At 39.5% G+C, this 20,341-nt stretch overlaps 1 protein-coding gene across 1 annotated transcript in view; it reads right to left on the bottom strand.

The window, feature by feature from the left end:
* pdzd2 (PDZ domain containing 2) overlaps positions 1-20,341 on the bottom strand; it is an 84,868-nt gene that overhangs the window by 58,358 nt on the left and 6,169 nt on the right. Inside the window, exon 2 of the mRNA XM_053610822.1 lies at positions 11,009-11,910. Within this exon, the coding sequence (XP_053466797.1) occupies positions 11,009-11,517 (509 nt within the window). The 5' untranslated portion in view covers positions 11,518-11,910. The remainder of the gene's footprint in view (positions 1-11,008; positions 11,911-20,341) is intronic.

Below are 20,341 nucleotides of genomic sequence, written 5' to 3' on the forward strand. Positions count from 1 at the left end.
AAAATCTTTGCTATCAGGTACTAAATATGACCAATTTATTTAAAGTATGTTGTCTATTTATGTTTGAAGCCCTGAAATATGAGGAATGTATATAAAAAGAAAGTCCTGCACTGTTCACCACAAGTATATGTTCTCCACTTTTACATCAAACTACAACAAACTGCAGTTCAAACTGATTTAAAACTACAGAAAGAACCTCTGAGGTTGGGGGTTCGAATCCCACCTCTGCCCTGTGTGCATGGAGTTCGCATATTCTCCCCGTGCTTCTAGGTCTCTTCCAGGTACTCCACCAGTCCAAAGACATGTGGGCAGCTGTGGCTCAGAGCAGGTTGGCGGTTCCATTCCCGGCCCACATGACTCCACGTGCCAAAGTGTCCCTGGGCAAGACACTGAACCCCAAGTTGCTCCCGATGGTAAGTTAGCGCCTTGCATGGCAGCTCTGCTACCATTGGTGTGTGTGTGTGTGTGTGAATGGGTGAATGAGAACCAGTGTAAAGTGCTTTGGAACTGCTAATATAAGACCATTTACCACGTAAGTTTATTGGCATTTCCAAATTGTCCATATGTGTGAATATGCGATGGGTTGGGACCCCATCCAGGGTGTCCCCCAACTTGTGCCCCTAGTTCCCTGTGATAGGATTCACAGGGTCCTTGTGACACAGTGTAGGATAAGTGGTATGGAAAATGGATGGATTGTCTAGTTGATTTTCTAGTTTTAAACAAGATTTTATATTGTAGTGCTGATTGAATATGATTCAAAATGCAAAAATTAGTACTGCTTTTAAGTGTACTGATCAGCTCCAGTTGAGTACTTATTAACTAAGTAAACAAAACAAAACAAAACAAGAGTGGTGCAACATGGATTTGAAAACACTGCTGTGCTGCTATCTAGTGGTCAAAGTGCACAGTCTGTTAGTTACTGCGATTGAATTGCTTGAAACAAACATTACAGCAAAATGCATAAACATGAAATGAAAAATAATCATCAACATCAGGTATAGAAACAAAGATTTTACACTTCACCCTCTTTCGTCCACATGAAAATAATCTTGTGACAGGAGGCCATACATCAGATTTAAAGCCACCCATCGACTACAACTTCAGTTGTACAAGAATAACCTTTCCTAATTTATTCAAAACTATTTTGTCATTTCACAAATACCACAGAGTGTTAAGCCTTTAAAAAGATACAGCATTCCATAACAAAGTACCAGCAGCTATTAAAGCAGTTTTTTCCACAGACAAAACTAACAAACTTGTTGCCTTCTCATACTAGGAATGTGGCGATAAAATATGCTGCTATTAGGAAAACTGCTTAATGTATTATTACAGTTTATGATAATATCAGTGTTGTATTAAAAAAACAGTTTAACTCATCATTAGCCATCATTTTAACAAGAAACGAACCAGAGCAGGTTCAGTGTATGTACAAACGCTGAACCATACACACTTCAGCGATATTTATTAAGAAAGTATCCACAATAATAATATTGTGCATGCTGATTAGCAGCACACTAACTATAATGCATCCAGATATGATGGAATGTAATGGTCTGCACTTATATAGCGCTTTATTAACCTTAGTGGTTCCAAAGCGCTTTATACTGGTTCTCATTCACACACACACCAATGGTAGTAGAGCTGCCTTGCAAGGCGCTAACTCGGCCGGGAATCGAACTGCCAACCCTAAGATCAGTGGACAACCCGCTCTACCACCTCAGCCTAGCCGCTCTAATTTAGGGAGCTTTTAGGATGCTGACAGTAAAACAGGGTTATTGGGATTCATTTGTCTTAATGGTCTAAGATAAATGAGGTGTCTTTCCCGCGTTCTGCCTTGCGGAAGATTATAAAGTATAAAACTAAAGTATAAAGGAAGGAATGAGGTTTTCTCATATGAACATAACAAATTAAATGCCTCTCAAATCACATTGAGACTATATTTATACAGTTCAACTCTATTACTGAATTGTAATGCTATGTTACTGGCAGGTTAGGTATGCATAATGTCTTACTATTACCAACATAGTATATCATTTTTGAAATATGGAGGTAATTATGAACCATGTGTTACGGTCACATACTATCACATACTTTGCTTTTCATTCCTGAAAAACCAGATCCTTCAATGGCATCCTTGTGTGTAAATGATTACAGGTTGTTGCTCAGTGTGCCTGAGAAATTTCAGACTATTACTAGGAATGTGTCCATCCATCCATTTATCCGTCCCTCCGTCCGTCTGTCCGTCTGTCTGACCGTTCGTCTGTCCATCCATACCGCTTATCCTACACAGGGTTGCAAAGGAGCCTGGAGCCTATCGCAGGGAACTTGGGACATCCTGGACAGGGTGCAAATCCATCGCAGGGCACAATCGCACATACAGTCACACACTTCTGCAGTTTTTTAAAACTAGCATTTTCTTGCTGTCTACTTTTACTATTATTATTTTTTTTTTATCATATTTTTTCTCTGTGTGCTGCTTAGTTTGTGTACAGCGCTTTGAGAAGCTGCTTTTAAAGGCGCTATATCAAATAAAATTATTATTACTACGAACAATTTCGGTAATGTTGTAGGTCAATCATGTCTTCGGACTAGGGGAGGAAACCAGAGTACCCGGAAGAAACCACTGAAGCACGGGGAGAACATTCAAACTCCGCGCATGCAGTGTGGAGGCGGGATTCGAACCCCCAACCCCAGAGGTGGGAAGAAATCATGCTAACCACTAAGTCTTAAAAATTCTAATTAAAACGTACTCCCTGTTTATATTTTTTGATTCCATTTTGTAAAAACAGAAGGCGTAGGACCACCCTTGTCGTCATGATGTTTTTTTAGCCCTGTATCACGGTGTAATGTAAATAAGGGATACATTTATAAATTTGAAATTTATATCTGGAATTTATTTATTTCTGTAAAGCTGCTCTGTGACAATGTCCGCTATTAAACGCGCTGTGCAACTGAATCGAAGGTGTAAATGATTCAGTGCTACGAAACGAAGATTGTTTTCCTTTACCAAACATTCTTCTCACATCTCATGCTGTGGTTTGTCTCGGTAGTTAAGGGTTTAAAGGTAAGTATCAGAGCGATTTTATCACTCATCATCTGTATGCAGATGACTATTCTCAGTTCCTGTGCTCATTTTAAAAGTCATGAGCTGTGTAATAAAAGGACGAGTATGAAATGGGATATGGGTGTGCCGGTGCAGACAATAAGGAAATGTCTAAAGAGATTTCAAACCTCAGAGTCTTAGGTTTTTCTCTAAAAGCAGAATATTCACATTTTTCCAGAATATTTGCAGAACGTCTGTACTTTACCAGCTCTGAAATCGAGTGCCTTTAAATTGCACTCTTTCCCCAGACCTGTGTAAGTACTCGAGACAGTCACAAAGAATCACTTCAATCTCCTAACAGCTGTAGATTTACTCCACACGTCATGGGAAAAGCGCAGATCATCAAACACAGCTAATGCCAGGGAAATTATGTCAACTTTCGCTCTCATTCATCAAGCAGCGATAGGCATTAACCACTGCAATCTGGCTCATGAAGGAATGACGCAAAGGAGAACAGTATGAGCCTTCAAAACAAATACAGAACTCAAGTCCTCACTCACAGAGGGGCTTTGATGTTAAACAGTGTGTGAGGGATAAAAAGAGATTTTGTCAGCCACACTATGTTAGTTGAGGAGACGCTTGGCCCAAAGGACAACACACTTTCTAATATGCTCATATACTGGCTTTGAGAAGAGAAGACTGATGAATTAACAGATGATCTCCTGCAATTAAATCACTATGATGGCACAGGATGTGTGGAACAGTTCACTACAGGCCAATAATCTTTCATCATGAAATCTGACTTGTCTATAGCAATGGTGTTCAACTATTTCCTAATTTGTTCCTACATGCATCAAAATCTCCTCCTTTAGCTTCAATACCAGTCTGAGATACACATTCAGATGTTCCTGAAGGCCTGATTAACAGCATAATGGCAATTAAATGTCTAAATGATTCAAAACTGGCAGAGAAAACGACTCTAAAGACCAATGAAATGGTTCGCAAATACATCTTTAGTTAAACTAGATGTCAATACACTTGTGTCTTTTGGTAAATTGTTTTAATTCAGCGGCGGACAAATCAACGCCTGGGTGCTGGGGACAAGCAGATTTCATATCCGGGACATTAGTTTTTTATTCGTAGTTGCCCGAAAGACAACTAAGTATAACCAGAGGAAGTCCTAATGTCTTTTGTAAAACAAACATTTTCATTTGGTGTTGAACTTTAATGTGCACCATGACACTGTAACTATAGCATTTATTCTGAATTTCACCGCCTGCTGCACTACACACATCATCTGAGGATTGATAAAGAAAATCCTATAGTGATATAATGATCCTATAAAATAAAGAAGCTTAAATATCATTTACATGCAATGTAATTACATGTCAACATCTAAAACATTGGCCAGTGACTTGCTGACTTTTAGTCATAGACTACGTTTACATGCACATCAATATTCCGATATTAATAGGAATTTGGTAATATTGTAATTAGTAGTGAGTCATGTAAACGCCGCAGTCCGATTCAGATTAAGACAATATTCTGTTTCCCCAAATTCTGATTCCCACCCCTGGAATATGCCTGTTTTAATGTTTTAATGTAAACACCTTATTCAGAAAATCCACTGAAAGGAGATATATGCGCATGCTCAGTCCACAAGGAATTGTGGGTGCTAATCAGATGCTTAGCTGTAGGCTAGATATTTATGAATGGTAACTCAGGCAAACTTACAACAACCATGTATACAGAAATATTCTAAGCACAGGGAGAACATGCAAGCGCCCCGCACACAGAGGAGAGACGGGATTCGAGCCCCTGGAGGTGCAAGGCAAGCATGCTAACCACTAAGCCACCGTGCCCCATGATCATTATCATTAATACACTGAACTAGCAAACTAGCTAGGCTTCAAGGCAACCAAAGCATGGGACTGGGAAGCACACTGAAGCTTTTACATGCCTGGTGGGATAGCTTATAAATGTATAATCTGTCCATACCCGTTAATTGTGAAATATTTCTAAAAAAAAAATTAAAAATTAAAAAAAATCACTGCAGTATTGCATAGTCTACGCCTGCAGCATATATGAGTACATCTTTCTGAACATCGGACAAAAAATGCTGACAAATGAGGATTAATTGAGCTGAAGTCTTTTATTTTCACCTTCGTTATGAAACGCTCCCTGCCAGGTTACTGTGGTTCACTTTAAGCTATAGCCAAGGTCTCTGGAAAATCTTTTCAACCGCTCTTAAATGAGTACAAGGCCACTTGAAACCTGCTTGGCTGCTATCGAAAGTGGTTTGGCATTTATGAGGATTAAAACTATTCAAATTTCCTTGATGATTCCTCTGAAGCTGGTCCTCCAATTTATGGAAAAATACATCATGGTTTCTAGCGAGATTTCTCTTTGGTGGATCATTCTCTTTGGTGTCCTCATAAAGCTTGCTTTCTCGTTGAACATGTGGAGAACACTTTGCACAAGCTGAGCTATTTTCCATGCTCTCTACAGACAGCTGCTGAGCCAGGCTGTAAAAATGAGAGAGAGAGAGAAAGAGAAAAAAAAAAAGGCCAGAACTCAGAAAATTGCAACTAGGAGAGCTCTTTACAGGGCTACGTTTCTGTGCTCAAACCATTAACATGAGAGACTCTTGATGAAAAAATAATAATAAATCTCCGTCGTGTTTCTAATTGTTCCTCTGCCAAAGTGACTCACTAATAATAATAATTTTACTTAACTTATTTCAACTTATTCAACTTGTTACTTGCATTTCTTAATCTGGTGACCTTACATGACCCCAAAAAGACTGGATTAGGAAAAAAATTATCTCACCTTTTGGAAGTTTTCTTTCAATAGGAGCAATTTTTTAGTCTCAAACATAGTTCCCTATAATCTCCTAATCTGATTGAGAACATGCTGTACTAAACACCACCGGTTCTGTGTGAACATTACCCCCTGTAAGGCTGAACAATGCTGTATAGTGCACATGTAATAAAACTGCTGTTAGTGTGTCTTTTTTTTTACAATGACAATTGTACTGTATTATATATAAATATGAATGTGGTGAGCACAACATGTTTTTATATCAAAGCATTTTAGGCCATGTCCACAATAATAGAGTTACCACACCCAAGCAGAAACATAAATAGGTAATAGCAATAAAAACATTTGCACTACGCATACTCACAACTTTGTACTGTTTACACGGCTTCCCTGGTTAGATGTGAGCACACAGAGGTCGGTTGTACTGTACTGAATACAAAGTAGAGAAGTATGAATATTGTTTAGAGCTCAAAAATAAGGGACCCAAACAGCATGGTCAACACACCGTCGGTCTTTTGGGTGATTAAAGTAACAATTAGGGGTCTATGACTGTTTCCTATTCACACTACAATACAAGTAAACTGCGTTGTTAAATGTATCCCATGCCTGAAATCATTTTCAAAATGTTTTTGTGGTCAAAACCACCAGTTTTGGATTAGTGTGGACATGACCTGAGCATAATATTAACGGAAAGTAAGCCACCTGTGTTTGCAGGCTTATAGTGTAGCCTCAAAGAGCCCAGACATTACCAATATGATCCTTTCTACAGCCACAACACTCATAACGTGTGTTACTAGTCTTCTGTGTTCTTCTCTCTCATCAACGCCTTTGACGTAATCTCTTCTAAACATCACAATCCTCCACAGCACTGCAGAAACTCTCTTATAAACTGACGGGCCGCTTCTGACATCTCACAGGAAACAAATCACATTCTCGGGTCATATATAAGAAACAGACATGGTTTGGTCCTGAGCAGGACACAACCGTGCTGTTTTCCGTGCTCCTTTGGTCTGTTTCCAAACTCAGCTGCTGTGTTGTGTCTCTGTCAGAGATGTTTTTGCTCGGCCCGCAGTCCTTTTTTGTTTCTTCTCCGGAGAAAATGAAACACTGTTTCAGGAAAATGTCTTGGTGTGAAACCTTCGCAGGAACCTCCTTTCTTTACACAGTGTGTTCGCCCTGTCCAGGTTGGGCTTAAGTAAGGGCAGCATGTGGTCAGGTAATCTTCCTCCTGTTAATCACCAGGATACAAACTGCCTCATTACTGCTTTGGGGAAAGGAAACCGCGCATTTAAAAATGGATATTATACAATATACAGTAGGTTCCAAAAAGTCTGCGAGCACTAGTGAAAATGCTTCTATTTTGCATCCTTTTCTAATTTAATACAACACTCTTCATCACAAACTACATTACTGACAAAAAGCAGAATCTTTGAAATATTCACATGAATTTCAGAGTTTCTTGGTATTTGTTGACAGTGTGCGCTTGGAGTCCACAAGTTCTTGCAAAACCTTATGATCCATTTTAGATTCCATCTACTGGAGTATCATCTGAACACGTGCTTCAATAGAGGATAGAGATTAGGCATGAGAAAAATTGGATCCAAACACGCTGACAGCTGACTCATTAAAGGAAGAATCACTGACTCTGTTAGACTGGAGGGGGCATTTATTTTGCTGCCATGGTTTGTCACTTTTAGATGGACGGTCACATAAAATCAGCATCCTAGGAAGAAACATTTTTAGAAGATGACTCCACCTCTATCCACAGATCACAAGGGCTCAGTGAGGATGAAAATGATATCATGATATCATGATGTAAATCATATGCTGTGGCCTTCACAGTCACCAGATCTCAACCAGGTTGAACAGTTATGGGAGATTTTGACATGACGTGCTAGGCTGCACTCCACGCTCGGCACCACCATCATCATTGAGAATCAGCCTTCTTGCTGGCTGTGTGATGTTTCTGGTCTTCTGAATGATTGGGATTTCATAACACTCGTGTTGAATTTTTTTCATGAGTGGTTATTTGTATGTGGTTGTTTTAAAGCCACCAAAGCATTTCTGTGTAAAGGCCATGTAATGTATGATGTCCATACTATAATGTAGTCAGTTGAAAATTGTTTTCTTAGTAGACTAGACACACCTAAAATGCACAGCCCACCACTGTCTACTGCTAACCATTTTATATCTGTTGTGGCTGTTCAGTTTGCCAAAGGAGCCAATTAGGCCTGCAATAAATGGACACAGTAGTATGGTTGCCAGTTAGAAATCTGTGCCAGTTCCCATGGTACTTAAGTACAACCACAGCGGGTATCTGAGCCTGAGGAGGAATGAAGGATGGGACAAATCAGTAGTTCTATTCTAAAGCCATACAGTTGTGGGGGGAAAAATAGTTTGTGAAAACTTTGGAATTGTATAGACGACTGCATGAATGGCTCGTAAAATGTGATCTGATTTTTAAAGTCGTGTAAATTAAAAGGTCCTTGTACACACAGCAGAGCGCACGTTTCCTCTGTAGAGCCCTGCTGTGCTACTTTTGCAGACATTTTGTGTCTTTTTTCTGTTGCAGTACTTAATGGAGACGTTAGCACGGTAGCTGGCAACCAACACTGTTGTTGTACTGAAAACTTTTCCGCGTGACGCTACATTTCCCCACCCCTGCACAGCACGTGGCCCCTGACATAACCGGTTCACGGGTTCCAGTCCAGTAAGTTTTTAGGGCCGGAGTGGAACCGATTTTTTCAGGCCTGGAACCCCCTTCTTCTGTAGTGGAAACATGCAGGACTGTTCGCGAACTGCCACAGGCCAGGAACCGGAACCGTGTCGGTAGAAAATTTATATTATTAAGAAAATCTGGCCTTCATTTTCCTTCAGAGTCACAGCCTGACCAATGAGCCTTCAACAATGAGAGTTTTTTTTTTTTTTACCTGGAAAATGTGACAGAAACTTTAATGATTAACAGGTGGATGCCAATGGTAAGGTAACTGTGTCCTCATTAGGGAAATGTCTTTCATCGGTGTAAACCGGGAGCTTCCACAGCACAGACATTGAATACTTATGCAAGCAATTTCTTTTTTCTATTTTTCATACAAATATTTCTCAACATAAATCCAATGTCACCTTACAATAATTATTTATGAGTTACCGTGTTTTAATATAAAACATCAAACAGAATGAAATTTCAATGTACATTTGTAATTCAGTAATTGGAGAGAATTGGTCAGGGGTCTAAATACTTTTGCAAGGCACTGTACATACAATACCTTCTGACTTTTTAAAAAAACAACAAAAAAAAAAAAACAATTTAAACCACCAAGGTAGGTGGAATGAAAAGATTATATAAACCTCATAAAAAATAGATGAAAACTAGAGAAGTACATTCTGAACTAATCAAAAGGGATTTCAGGGGACCGCAGAAGACTGAGCTCAGACGACTGAAGAAGTTGGGCTCAGAAGACTAAAATTAGAAGGGGTTACATAGTCAAATACTCTCTAAAAAACTTCATAAAGAAATGTAGAACCCTTAAGGGTTCAGTGGCTGAACCCAACAACAAGGTGTTTCCCATCAGAAATGGTTCCAGTACTTTTGTCACGTTTGTAGGTAGAGACGGATGCAAATGAAGTGACGTGAAACGTTTAATAATGTACCAAACAAAACACAAAACAAGACTTACATGAAATAATACACATAGACAGATACACATTGGAGCTAATGAGTCAAAACGTGAAACAGATGAATAAAGTCATGTGACTAGGTGCAGTTGCTGATGAAAAACGTAGTCTCTAGTCCTTCTCTGCTATTTACATGACAACTTTCTAGTAATGAAAGAACCAAACTATCCAAAAAACCCTTGATAGACCCCTATTTCTAAATGGATATAGCTAGTTTACAAATGGAAGTCAACAGTGGGCAAAGATCAATGCAATGGTATGCCACAGAATCCTCAAGCCAACTGACAGATCCATAATTTAATGAAGAAAAGAAATACAAGGTTTACTTGATTTTGATGATTGTTAGGTTTCAAAACCAACTTTCTTGCATTGCAAGAAAGCACCTTGCTGGTTGATGGGCTCTTGTCAAAATCAAGGGCAGGAATCATGAATTCTGCTAAAAATTGGAATATTTCAGCTGCAAACCTGGTTGCCTCTGTAAGAAGGATTTAGAAAAGTCTCTGGATTAGGAACACCTGTGTTCTGAATTGAATTCAGGAAGTCTTAGACATTACAGGAATACTCAGTACTTTACTCTCTCCACACCAAAATGCTGTAAACGTGCCAAAAATCTTGAAACCAGTGTTGCACTGTTAAGCTTGTTAATAAACCCCTTAGCCACCAACTATTCCAGTAAACTCTGCACACCTCCATTTCTTCTGTATGTGAGAAGTGGCATCAGGATATGCAATGATATAAATTACACTGTAGATAAATAATGAATACATATCTATTTGATTATATTAGTTCAAACCAAGTACCCTCAATAAAGGTATGGGTGTATGTTGATCTCCAAGACTTTCTGTATTTATTAATATGGCTTTCAGGATCAGATCACATTTTAAAAGCTGTTAAAACTGAAATCCAGTTCATTCTAAACATATTCTTACAACTAAATATTTTTTTGTCTGGACAACCAACAGAAACCACATTACGGTGGCAGTTCATCAAAATCTTTTCTTTTCCTAGACACTGGCATGCTTCAATGTAAAAACCTTTCCAAAAGTGCTGTTGGCTAGACAAAGATAGTTAAAAGGGAACAAAGCATGATACTAACCGCCATGCCCTCAATCTATACTCGATATATACACACACACCTGTGACTGCATCACAATAATTTTATTCTGTATTAATGCCCCATGTTTTTAGCAATAAAACCATTCTGCCTATAGTATATCCTAATCTTTGTATATTATGTTGCTTAGCAACCAAAGCCATCAATGAAGAGACTACATCGTGTAGCGGCAGAGTAGTTTATGGTGTATATTATTAATTCTATAATTATGAAGAGGTTTTTGGCACTCTGGTTTGCGTGCATCCTTACCCATGATAACATCACTGTAACTTGTGCCCTCTTGTGGCTCACTGCTTTATTAAATGTGTGAAAGCAGGGTTTCTAGAGCATATAAAAGTACAACTCAGATATCCTACCTGGCTCCGGTGACGTCCACTCCGACCATCAGTTGGCCGTTGAGGGACAGCAGCTCGTCCCGCAACTTAATGTCACCACATCGTGCTGCGGGGCTCTTCTTCTTCACCTCTGTCACCCAGATGCACCCTACATCCAACACAGGGCCTTTATCGCTCTTGCGGCGCCTGCGCCTCACCTTCTTCTTTCCTTCAGGATCCCCAAAGATGGGGATGTTCCCAAAGCTGAGCCCAAACTCAGGCCCATCTCCTTCAGCTTTGCTTAAGCAGACCGCCCGCACCTCCACTTCCGCTTCATCCTTAGGCGTGCTGCCGTTGCATGGGCGGCCCTCGCAATCTGTAAAATTCAGCTGGATGTACTCTACCAGCTTGCGGACTGCAGCCTGACATGGCGTAGCGCTGCCTGCTTTCTTCCCAAGCTCATCCTCCTGGTCCTGCTCCCCCTGGTTCACCTTCAGCCAGCTCTCCAGCAGAGATAAAAGACTCAGTGCGTTTTCCTGGGTGATGGGCATCCTAGCTGCTGCTGCTGGGCCTGCCTGGGCCTCCCCTGCATGGTGGGTCTAATGTTTTTCAATTCTGGAATTATTAATAGACGGGTGGGGTCAAATACGTGAAATGGTGCTTGCCTCCATCTGATACAGGCGCCCCTCAGACTTCAGAACTACAGCACCGACATCCCTTAATGTTACATTTGGACTACAAAGGACCATTATGTCATCCAGAAAAATAAAGCCAGAGAGGGAAATGGCTTTTTAGACAATGTGGGGTAACTAGAGAATGTGTGGCATTAACTGGTCTGCTTGGGTCATTCCAAATCCAATTTCCAGCCCAGTAAAAGCAGAAATTCCTGTAGCACTGCACCTATGGAACTTAGATCCTGACTTCCAGGCGCCACAGGCATTCACCTACAGAAGAGAAGGACTGGTATTAGTACGGATAAAACGACATGCATTTATCTCAGACATGCATTTACCTTCCCTAACACTCTACTCAGCTGTATAGATACTAACCTGACTCAATTACTAAACCACTGGCCAGATGTTACAATGATGCAAATGACGCTCTTTAAAAAAAAAAAAGAAAAAGAAAAAAAAAACTTTTTTTTTTTTTTAACTCTGACAGATCTGCAAACCACATTTCTGACATTTTTTAACTACACGCTCTCGGCTCTGACCACAATCAAATTGCTACTTTGGGTATGTTCTCAAAATAACACGCATTTGTGCCCGAGAAAACCACATCCACACAACTCATAGATGCACTTTGGTTATGATCAAATACTTTTACATTAGTCTAAATAACATAAGGTTAGCTCTTTGAAAGAGCTTCAATACGTATATCAATAGTAGCTCAGTGGTACAGTACTAAACATTACTTACAGTAAAAGATAATGAAAAGAATATTACTTACAAATGCATCATTTTATGAAAAATGAAGCAAGACACATTTAACTCTAATGCTTCCTCTGCTAAAAATGTCCTAATAGGAATTGGTCCAATGATTTCCATTAAACATTTAAATCATTAGATACTGATAGGAAAAACTGTTAATGCAATGAAACACACTTTTGGAAATCTTTTGGCTTTTGGCCCTTTTTTTAAAGATTGATTGATTTAGTGATTGATTTACTGACTGACTGACTGACTGACTGACTGATTGATTGATTGATTGAGCTATGTGGGGTTTTTTTAAGCAAATGTCCCCACAACATCAAAACTGTCACATATTCCTATCCTTGTCAGTCATTTAGTCTCCAACAGTATATAAATATATATTAAAACATACACACACAAACTCACGCACACACACACACACACACATGATAGGCTTTCCAAACAAATTGCTAAAACTACGTGCTAAAACAGGCCTTACCCCACTTTCCCCCATTTCTGTTTCAGCATCCAGTTCCAGTGACCTTGAGCCATGTTTAAATGATTTTAAACATGCCATGCATTATTACTGACATAATGTTTTAAAAACTAAGAAAGAACGATATACAAGGCTGGCAGGCTGTATCCGGGCGAGCTCGGACGCTGTTTAACTGTTTCCTTTGGTCTCTGGCATTAAATTTGTTTACAAATAGCCAATGGCTGCAAAGAAGCTCCATTCCAGTAACCAATAACTGCAACCTCTTGACCTCTTCCAAAGTAGCTGTCCGGCTTTGTTAGTTGAAATATGACAGAAAAGAGGGCGTGAGCATCGCACATTAATATACGTCCAAAATCCAATGTGGCAAAGATTTTTCTCAACAACTAAGTGACCAAGGAGCTCAAGCATGGCTTAGTAGTGTTCTACATGCATGGTTCACTAACAATAAAGCTCTATGGCTTTGAATAAACTAGAGCAACATGTACACAGATCACATTTATGAAGCATGCATCAGAGACCTCTGCTAGGGCTATTAACTTTTGTCCCTTAGACTGGTGAAAATCACCGATAGAGCTTTTCCCTTGTACACAAGGATTACATTTCAGAATAAATACCTTTCCTGTTACCATATTTCATGTATTGTAGAGCACTGATGTAATGGAAGCTAAAAATAAAAACTGATGCCATAATCTCAGCAAATTCCAGAAAGTAAGAAGTTTCAAAGAGGAAGACAAGCCCATGGTGCAGAAATCCAGCGATGGCCAGTCCAAGATCATTTATCACACTGCAAGGGTGGTCTTTCTGAGTCACTCTGCTTTTTCCATTAAGATTAAAACTGTGGATGTTCCTGCCACTTGCTACAATATTGTACTATTTGTGCTGCGTTGTCTTCCATGATTCTGAACGTTTGTTTTTCTAAAAGTATTGTCTGTTTTCTAAAAATACCATCTTCAAAAAATTGATCTCAATGCAGCAGTTAAAAATGCAGACTGACAAATAACAAACTTGGAAGCCAAATGCGGGAGAAACAGTTTACTTAGACTTTTCTAAAGTAGGCCTCTCCAAATCCCCACTAATCACAGAGAGCATAAGCAGAGAAGCTTTGAAGAGGCCCCCACCACAGCTCTACGGGGTTCTGCCCTAGTGCCGAAGCAAATACATAATCTAGACTTGTCATTATGGGCTGGCTCCAACTTTGATTTCATCTCGGTTTTGATCTGATAAATGTCGTCTTCTCATTATACAGGTAACAGGCTTCATTGTTACAACAGCTGAGTCGCAAAATCCCTAGGATGGCATTAGTCTCATCATTATAGTGCGACACCAGTTCTGTTCATGAGAGATGAAAAGAAGGGAAAACACAATGAAAGTGCTTCGGATTGTATAGTGCAGTGGACAAATCAGAAGCCTGGGCACTTGGTACAAGGTTGAAACGCTGACGAAACCAAACACAACAAAGGCCTCAGCGTACATCATTCGGAGAGGATGTTTGGCTGGCTTCTGCAAAAAAAAAATAGGATATAACTGTGGAGCATATGGACATCACGCAAAGGCTTCGCTCGCCATTTCGTTCCCATGGTAGCTGAGTGAACTCCGCAGAAAATCACGCTACACGATCAAGTCAGTACCTGGTTGTGGCAAACCAGTTTAGGCGTGGAAACCGTGATGATATTTTAATAGCACCCCCTACAGTCCTGGAGCACTCATATGCGATGACTATTACAAAACTGCAGGGACTATGAGTGCTTGTAAGTTTGAGAAGGTGTTTCATCTAAGTGTAAACCCTTGTAGATGGGTCTTGGCATTATGGTTTATGGTTTTGTTGCCAGAGTATTCCATATGCATACATATTATTAGGCTGACAAACATGGCAGTTTGCCAGATGGGATGTTACGTCAGAGGAAAGCCCTAGCACTAGGTGCTAAAGCTAAGGGTACAGATGGCACTGGCACAAACTGAGGCCAATCTGCTCAGACTATGGCATGTTAATCCAGTGCATGGGGATAAAGTAAAACCCCCAGCTTTCCTCCTACACAAAAGTACTGGGGGCAGGTGGATGGCCGGTCGTATTCGGGTCAGTCACCTCGGGTTAGGCAACATGCGTTAATCACTGGTGTCTACTACCTATAACAATAGGTACAGACAATATCAAAAAATTCTTTGGATCATAAATCTTTGTTATTTATAACATATTTACATTCAGGATGTATTCCAGCCTCATACCCAGTGGGATAGGCTCTGGATCTGCTGAGACCCTGACCATGATAAAGCCCTACTGAAGATGAATGAATAACTTTCTGCTCTCTGGATAGTAAGTTAGTTGAATGGGTCAGAGAAGTTTATTGAAAGTATATGTTTCTGGCTGTTAGCCTGCATTCAACAGCACTGTGAGGGTGAGACTGATTGACCAGCAGATGACAGATCTGCTGGCGGCACTCAGGATGTCCGTATGGGAGCAGTGTGATCGCATGGTCAGTGTAAAGTGAGACACCCTTTGTTTCCTGTCTGGGAGCGATGTCCACCCCCTCCCTTCTGCACTGCGACATATGGCCACGTTAGAGCCGTTTTCAGCCGTTTCTAAACGCCACATGTCGCACACGGTCTTCATTCTGAGAGCCATGGTAGACACTTTAGATGGAATTGACTTGAATGAACTGCCACACAAGAGCTGTTCATACAAGTCAAATGAGATCCTTACTACACACTTAACACCATCAGATTCAAGAAGAAGCCTTTACAGCTTTACAGCTTGTCTATGAAGAAGGAAAGTTCTACACTTTATACATGGAGAAAAACAAAGATGGGGATTTAAATATTTTAAAAAGCAAGTCTTATTTTATTTTGACTGGAAACGTCTACCTAGACTTAAGCTAATTAGTTCAGTTCTTCTGCCGAGAGCAGCTCATGGGTGAAAATCGATCTTGATAAACGTTCTCGGTGCGTAACTCGGCTTTCGTTCCATACATTTCGTCAGCTTTTGATTATAATTAATAATTGGAAGTTTAATATTCAGCACATGATATGAAACATTCGTTTAGGACCAACTGTTTCCTTCTCGCAACAAGTGGGTGTTTGGGTCGTTTTAAAATTCATTCAGATTTCAGCCGTTGTCTTTCCCCTCGTTTTTCTGTAGACTTGCAGCGCTTCAGATACAAACATCAGATCCAATGTCTGTGGTCAATGGAAACGGCGAATGTGGGGGATAATGGTGTTCTGTTTAATGCAATGGTTGCATGAGTGCAAATTCTGCAGAATAGATGCTGCTCTTGAATCAAATTGCATTGAGAAAGTATTCAAGACTGGGATTATATAGGAATAATATCATTTTTGCGCAGCCCTGATTTATGATGTTACATAAGAAAAACTACACTTGCAATAATTACATTCTCATTTACTGTAAGTGAATCCTATTCGATGCAACATACTGTGAAAAATAACCTTTTATTGACTTTTATACTTAAGAAAGTAACGTCTCTTAAGTATAAAAGTATAAAAACTGGTATTTTTGCAGTGTTTGAAGAACTGTTACACAACAAGCCTTCATTTGGACTAATAGATATTTGATACGATCATCAAATTAAGCACTGACTTCTTACCAATGATGAATCCAGGCAGGGGTCAAGCACCATGATGCAAATGAGCCTTGTTATGGCGCACACAAGCTTTTATTCGCTGTTCACCACAGTGGTTTGCTTCTGCCTATGATGACTAGCGAGCGAGAGGAGACAAACACACATTACGCACACTGTTACCTGGAGCCATGCAGTCTGGCACCTACTGCACACCTGAATGCCCATTCACTCACGATGACGGATTTGTAGGACAGGAAAAAAAAATCCCGGTCGTTGCTGTTGCAGATATTGTACGTGTCTTGTGTTCCAGTGCTCATGAATCACTGATGGCTTTGTTCAGAAAGCATCTCTTTGTGCCTACTATAGCAAACACCTGTGTAATTTACACAACTAAAGAACCAGGTGTAGGGCTCCCTGGCCTTGAGCAACGTCTCTCTGCTTCCCAACACACTGATAAAAAACATAATATTTGAAATAATTGTTTTAGATACAGTTCTGACAAAACAAAGGGAGTTTTCTCGAATGCTTTACAGCCGGCTCCATCCTTCCAATACATTTCATCAAGGAAAATGTACCAAGGAAAGTATATGCCTCTGTGGCCTGTTAAGTAATAAATTGTTATGTTTATGTATATGTGTAAACATTATAGGAAATAGCTAGTCTTGTGAGGTGTTGCTAAAGAGTCTATTTTCGTCAGTAAATGTGAGCAAGAACCGCCCACTGGAGGCGCACTAGTAAATGACTGACTAAGCAAACTCCAAACTCACTGAGATGATTTCTGGGGGTTGATTTAATGCTAATATGCACCAGCCATGACATACTGACCTTCAATTCCAGCAAATAAAAAATGGCGTTCACATGATATAGCCTAAAAGGATTTTGTGAGCATTTTTTTTTTTGAGTCACAAATCACAAAAGATTTTGAGAGGGCCATTTCCAGTTGAATTTGGGAGAATTGTGGGGGGGCAGCTGGGATAAGAGCAAAGGACACACACAGATGTCAGAGGTGAGCCACTGTAGGAGAAAAGAAACCCTCATTCATGGCTCTGGGTCCTCAGTGGAGACAATACAGGCCACTTACACTGCCTTCTCATATGCAAATGATGCCCTATGTGCAGAAACTGCCATGCAGAGTCTGAAAAAAAGCCCACGAGTAATCAACAGCTATCTTAAATGTTATTTATGTTTCTCAAAGAATTGTGGGAAAATACTTCTGAATGCTCTTAAGATGAACTATGCCATGTGAAGCAGCATGTGTTGATGTTATAAAGACTTATTCAGAAGAAGAAAAACAAAACAATGCTACAAAGGCTTTTACCATACCAACACAGTGGCACTTCATTCAATTCGTAACAACTCGTACGACTCAGTCTGTATAAAGAGGTACAAAGGTGTGGGTCACATTACGTTCACACTAGCAAGCAAATGCTAGCTCTGTGTATGTGCATGGCACAGAGCCACAATTTCAGAGACAGCGTCAAGCGACATTTTATCGGAGACTTTCGAATTAATTATGATACGGTGAAGTTTTTTTTAATTCCCCACGCATTACTTTAGTTTAGTCAAATTTACTGTTAGACACAAAAATGGATGAAAAACCTGGAAATGGAAGTACAGGGGGGCGATATAACAGAAATATTATATCACGATTCCCTAAGGCATTTCTACAATACACAATATTATATTTAGTTTTGCTCACAAACTGTCTAGTGTAGTGCCACATAATTTTTTTTTTACAAATATAATAAATAAATATTATAATAATTATTATTTTTTTTTTTCATAAAGTGTTATTTTTATATTTTAAAAAACACTCATTTATAAAACAGAATTAACGCTGAAAAAAAAACATTTTACAGTTTGAAAATTTTAAGTTTGCATTTTAACCTCAGTTGCTACCAGTTGGTCTGTAATTACCTGAAAATAAATATTTAAAGATATAACTATATCCATGAGATCTCAGAAAACCATACTGTGACATAATTTATCATGATCAGCAAATATTTTCTTGTTATACTTCCTAGCCCCCAAGTGGATGTGGTTTCATCCTTTACCTGGTATATATGACCTGTGTAGAGAGACATTACCAAAAAAATAAACAAAAAGAAAAGAAAAGAAAGAAAGTAGAAGTAGTGATTGTTGGTGCGTCTGGTGAGTGTACTGTATGTAGCTAGTACAGTTAGCATGCATTACTAATATACCAAAGAAGCTAGTAGGAAGCCTAGCTAATTTGTGTTTAGTTAGCTTTATAAGCTTCATATACACACTAAGAGTTCTCATCAGAGTAAAAAAAAATACTGGACAGGCATGACCACAAGGAACGACAGTAACAACCGTTACACACACACAAGCGACTTGTTACCTCCCCGTGTAAGTACAGGGTTAGGCAAGGGGTTTGCGTTGATACACTTCATTATTCATATGAAATCAAACTAAATACAATCCCTCGCTCAAGTTTGTTCTTTTATGAAATCAGGTCCACCAGCCCCTTCCCATCTATATTATTAGAATCCACAACATCTTTTGAAAAACTGTCTTCCAACAGGACACCCATTTTCGTTAATTAAATTGGCCCTTTTTTTGTCTAAAATAAATGATATCAATCTCATTTCCCAGTGGAACAAAAGGACTAGGAGTGGCCTCCATTGTTTTAAAACGATGCTCTGCGGTTCCAACGTCAGATGCAGAACAATTTGTACAACGCATCCAGAAAAGAAAAGAACACAAACAATACTTAACTTGTTGGAATTCCCCTTTAAAATATATATTTCGACATGTCAATGCAAAAAAAGAGGGGTATATGTGGGAACGCTGGTATAGTACCGTATCATTACACAGCATCAGTCAAGGTCCCCTGTGGCATTCTTTCTGGGAAGGACTTCACCAAAAACAGCATAGGGCATCATTTAAAAGCTATATATCTATTTATAATATCAGCTGGGTTTTGCAATGAATTATCTGTTTGGTGAAAAGCAGGCACGACACTTTAGGGCAAAAGAGCTAAATACGGTAAACTTGCTAAAGGGATGTGCCAACTCACCAATTCTTTCTTTTTTATATATATATATATAAACCAGGGCCCCTATGAAGGATAAAAGACTATACTCCAATTAGATTTGCTATTGAAAATGCATCACACTTTCCGAGAATCTTCAAGCCTGCACTGGAAGTGTGTGTGTGTGTGTGAACTGAATAGATTGTAACATAATGCAGAGGCAAAGCAAACTGATCGCAATGTCAATATGATGAAGCCTCACATCTGGCCAAATTGAATCTCAGAGCAGTAAGGAAGGAAGTGCATGTTACAGCGTGTAAAAGCCCGATGAATAGAGTATCTCATGTAGAACATCCAAACAGTGGACTGCAGCTGTTACATCTGTCCTTTTTCACACTTTTTGCTCTTGATCATGATGGCGAGAACACTAAAGACTATAATGTAAAACTATGTGCTACAAGTCAGGACAGGTCATTGGAAGATAAACACAGAAAGTATGCATAAAATTTTTTCAAAATGTGCGCGAGCTGTGCGCACTGTAGCTGGATTTCATTTCTGTCACCTCTGGAGCTCTGCTCTTAGTTTTAACAAAATGAGATTAAAGCATGATGTCTGGGTGCACGCTTAGCTGACTCAGATTCACTTGCTGCCAGAAAGTGCATTTTGGGTAATATATTCTAAGCCGGCGTGTTTTTAGGCTTATGAGTCATTAGTCATTCCTAGTAGGAAAAAAATAAATAAATCTCCTTGCTGACACAGATCCTAATTCTTCTGAAGTATGTGCTTGACCTTTTACAGTTACCTGCAACAAATGAGAAATAAGCTGCATGAGATGTAAAGTACCCATGTATCTTGTAACTAGTACAACACGATAAGCCGTTCTGTTAATGTTATTGGAAA

Source organism: Ictalurus furcatus, chromosome 22 (assembly GCF_023375685.1).
Source record: "Ictalurus furcatus strain D&B chromosome 22, Billie_1.0, whole genome shotgun sequence".
NCBI classification, from domain to species: domain Eukaryota; kingdom Metazoa; phylum Chordata; class Actinopteri; order Siluriformes; family Ictaluridae; genus Ictalurus; species Ictalurus furcatus.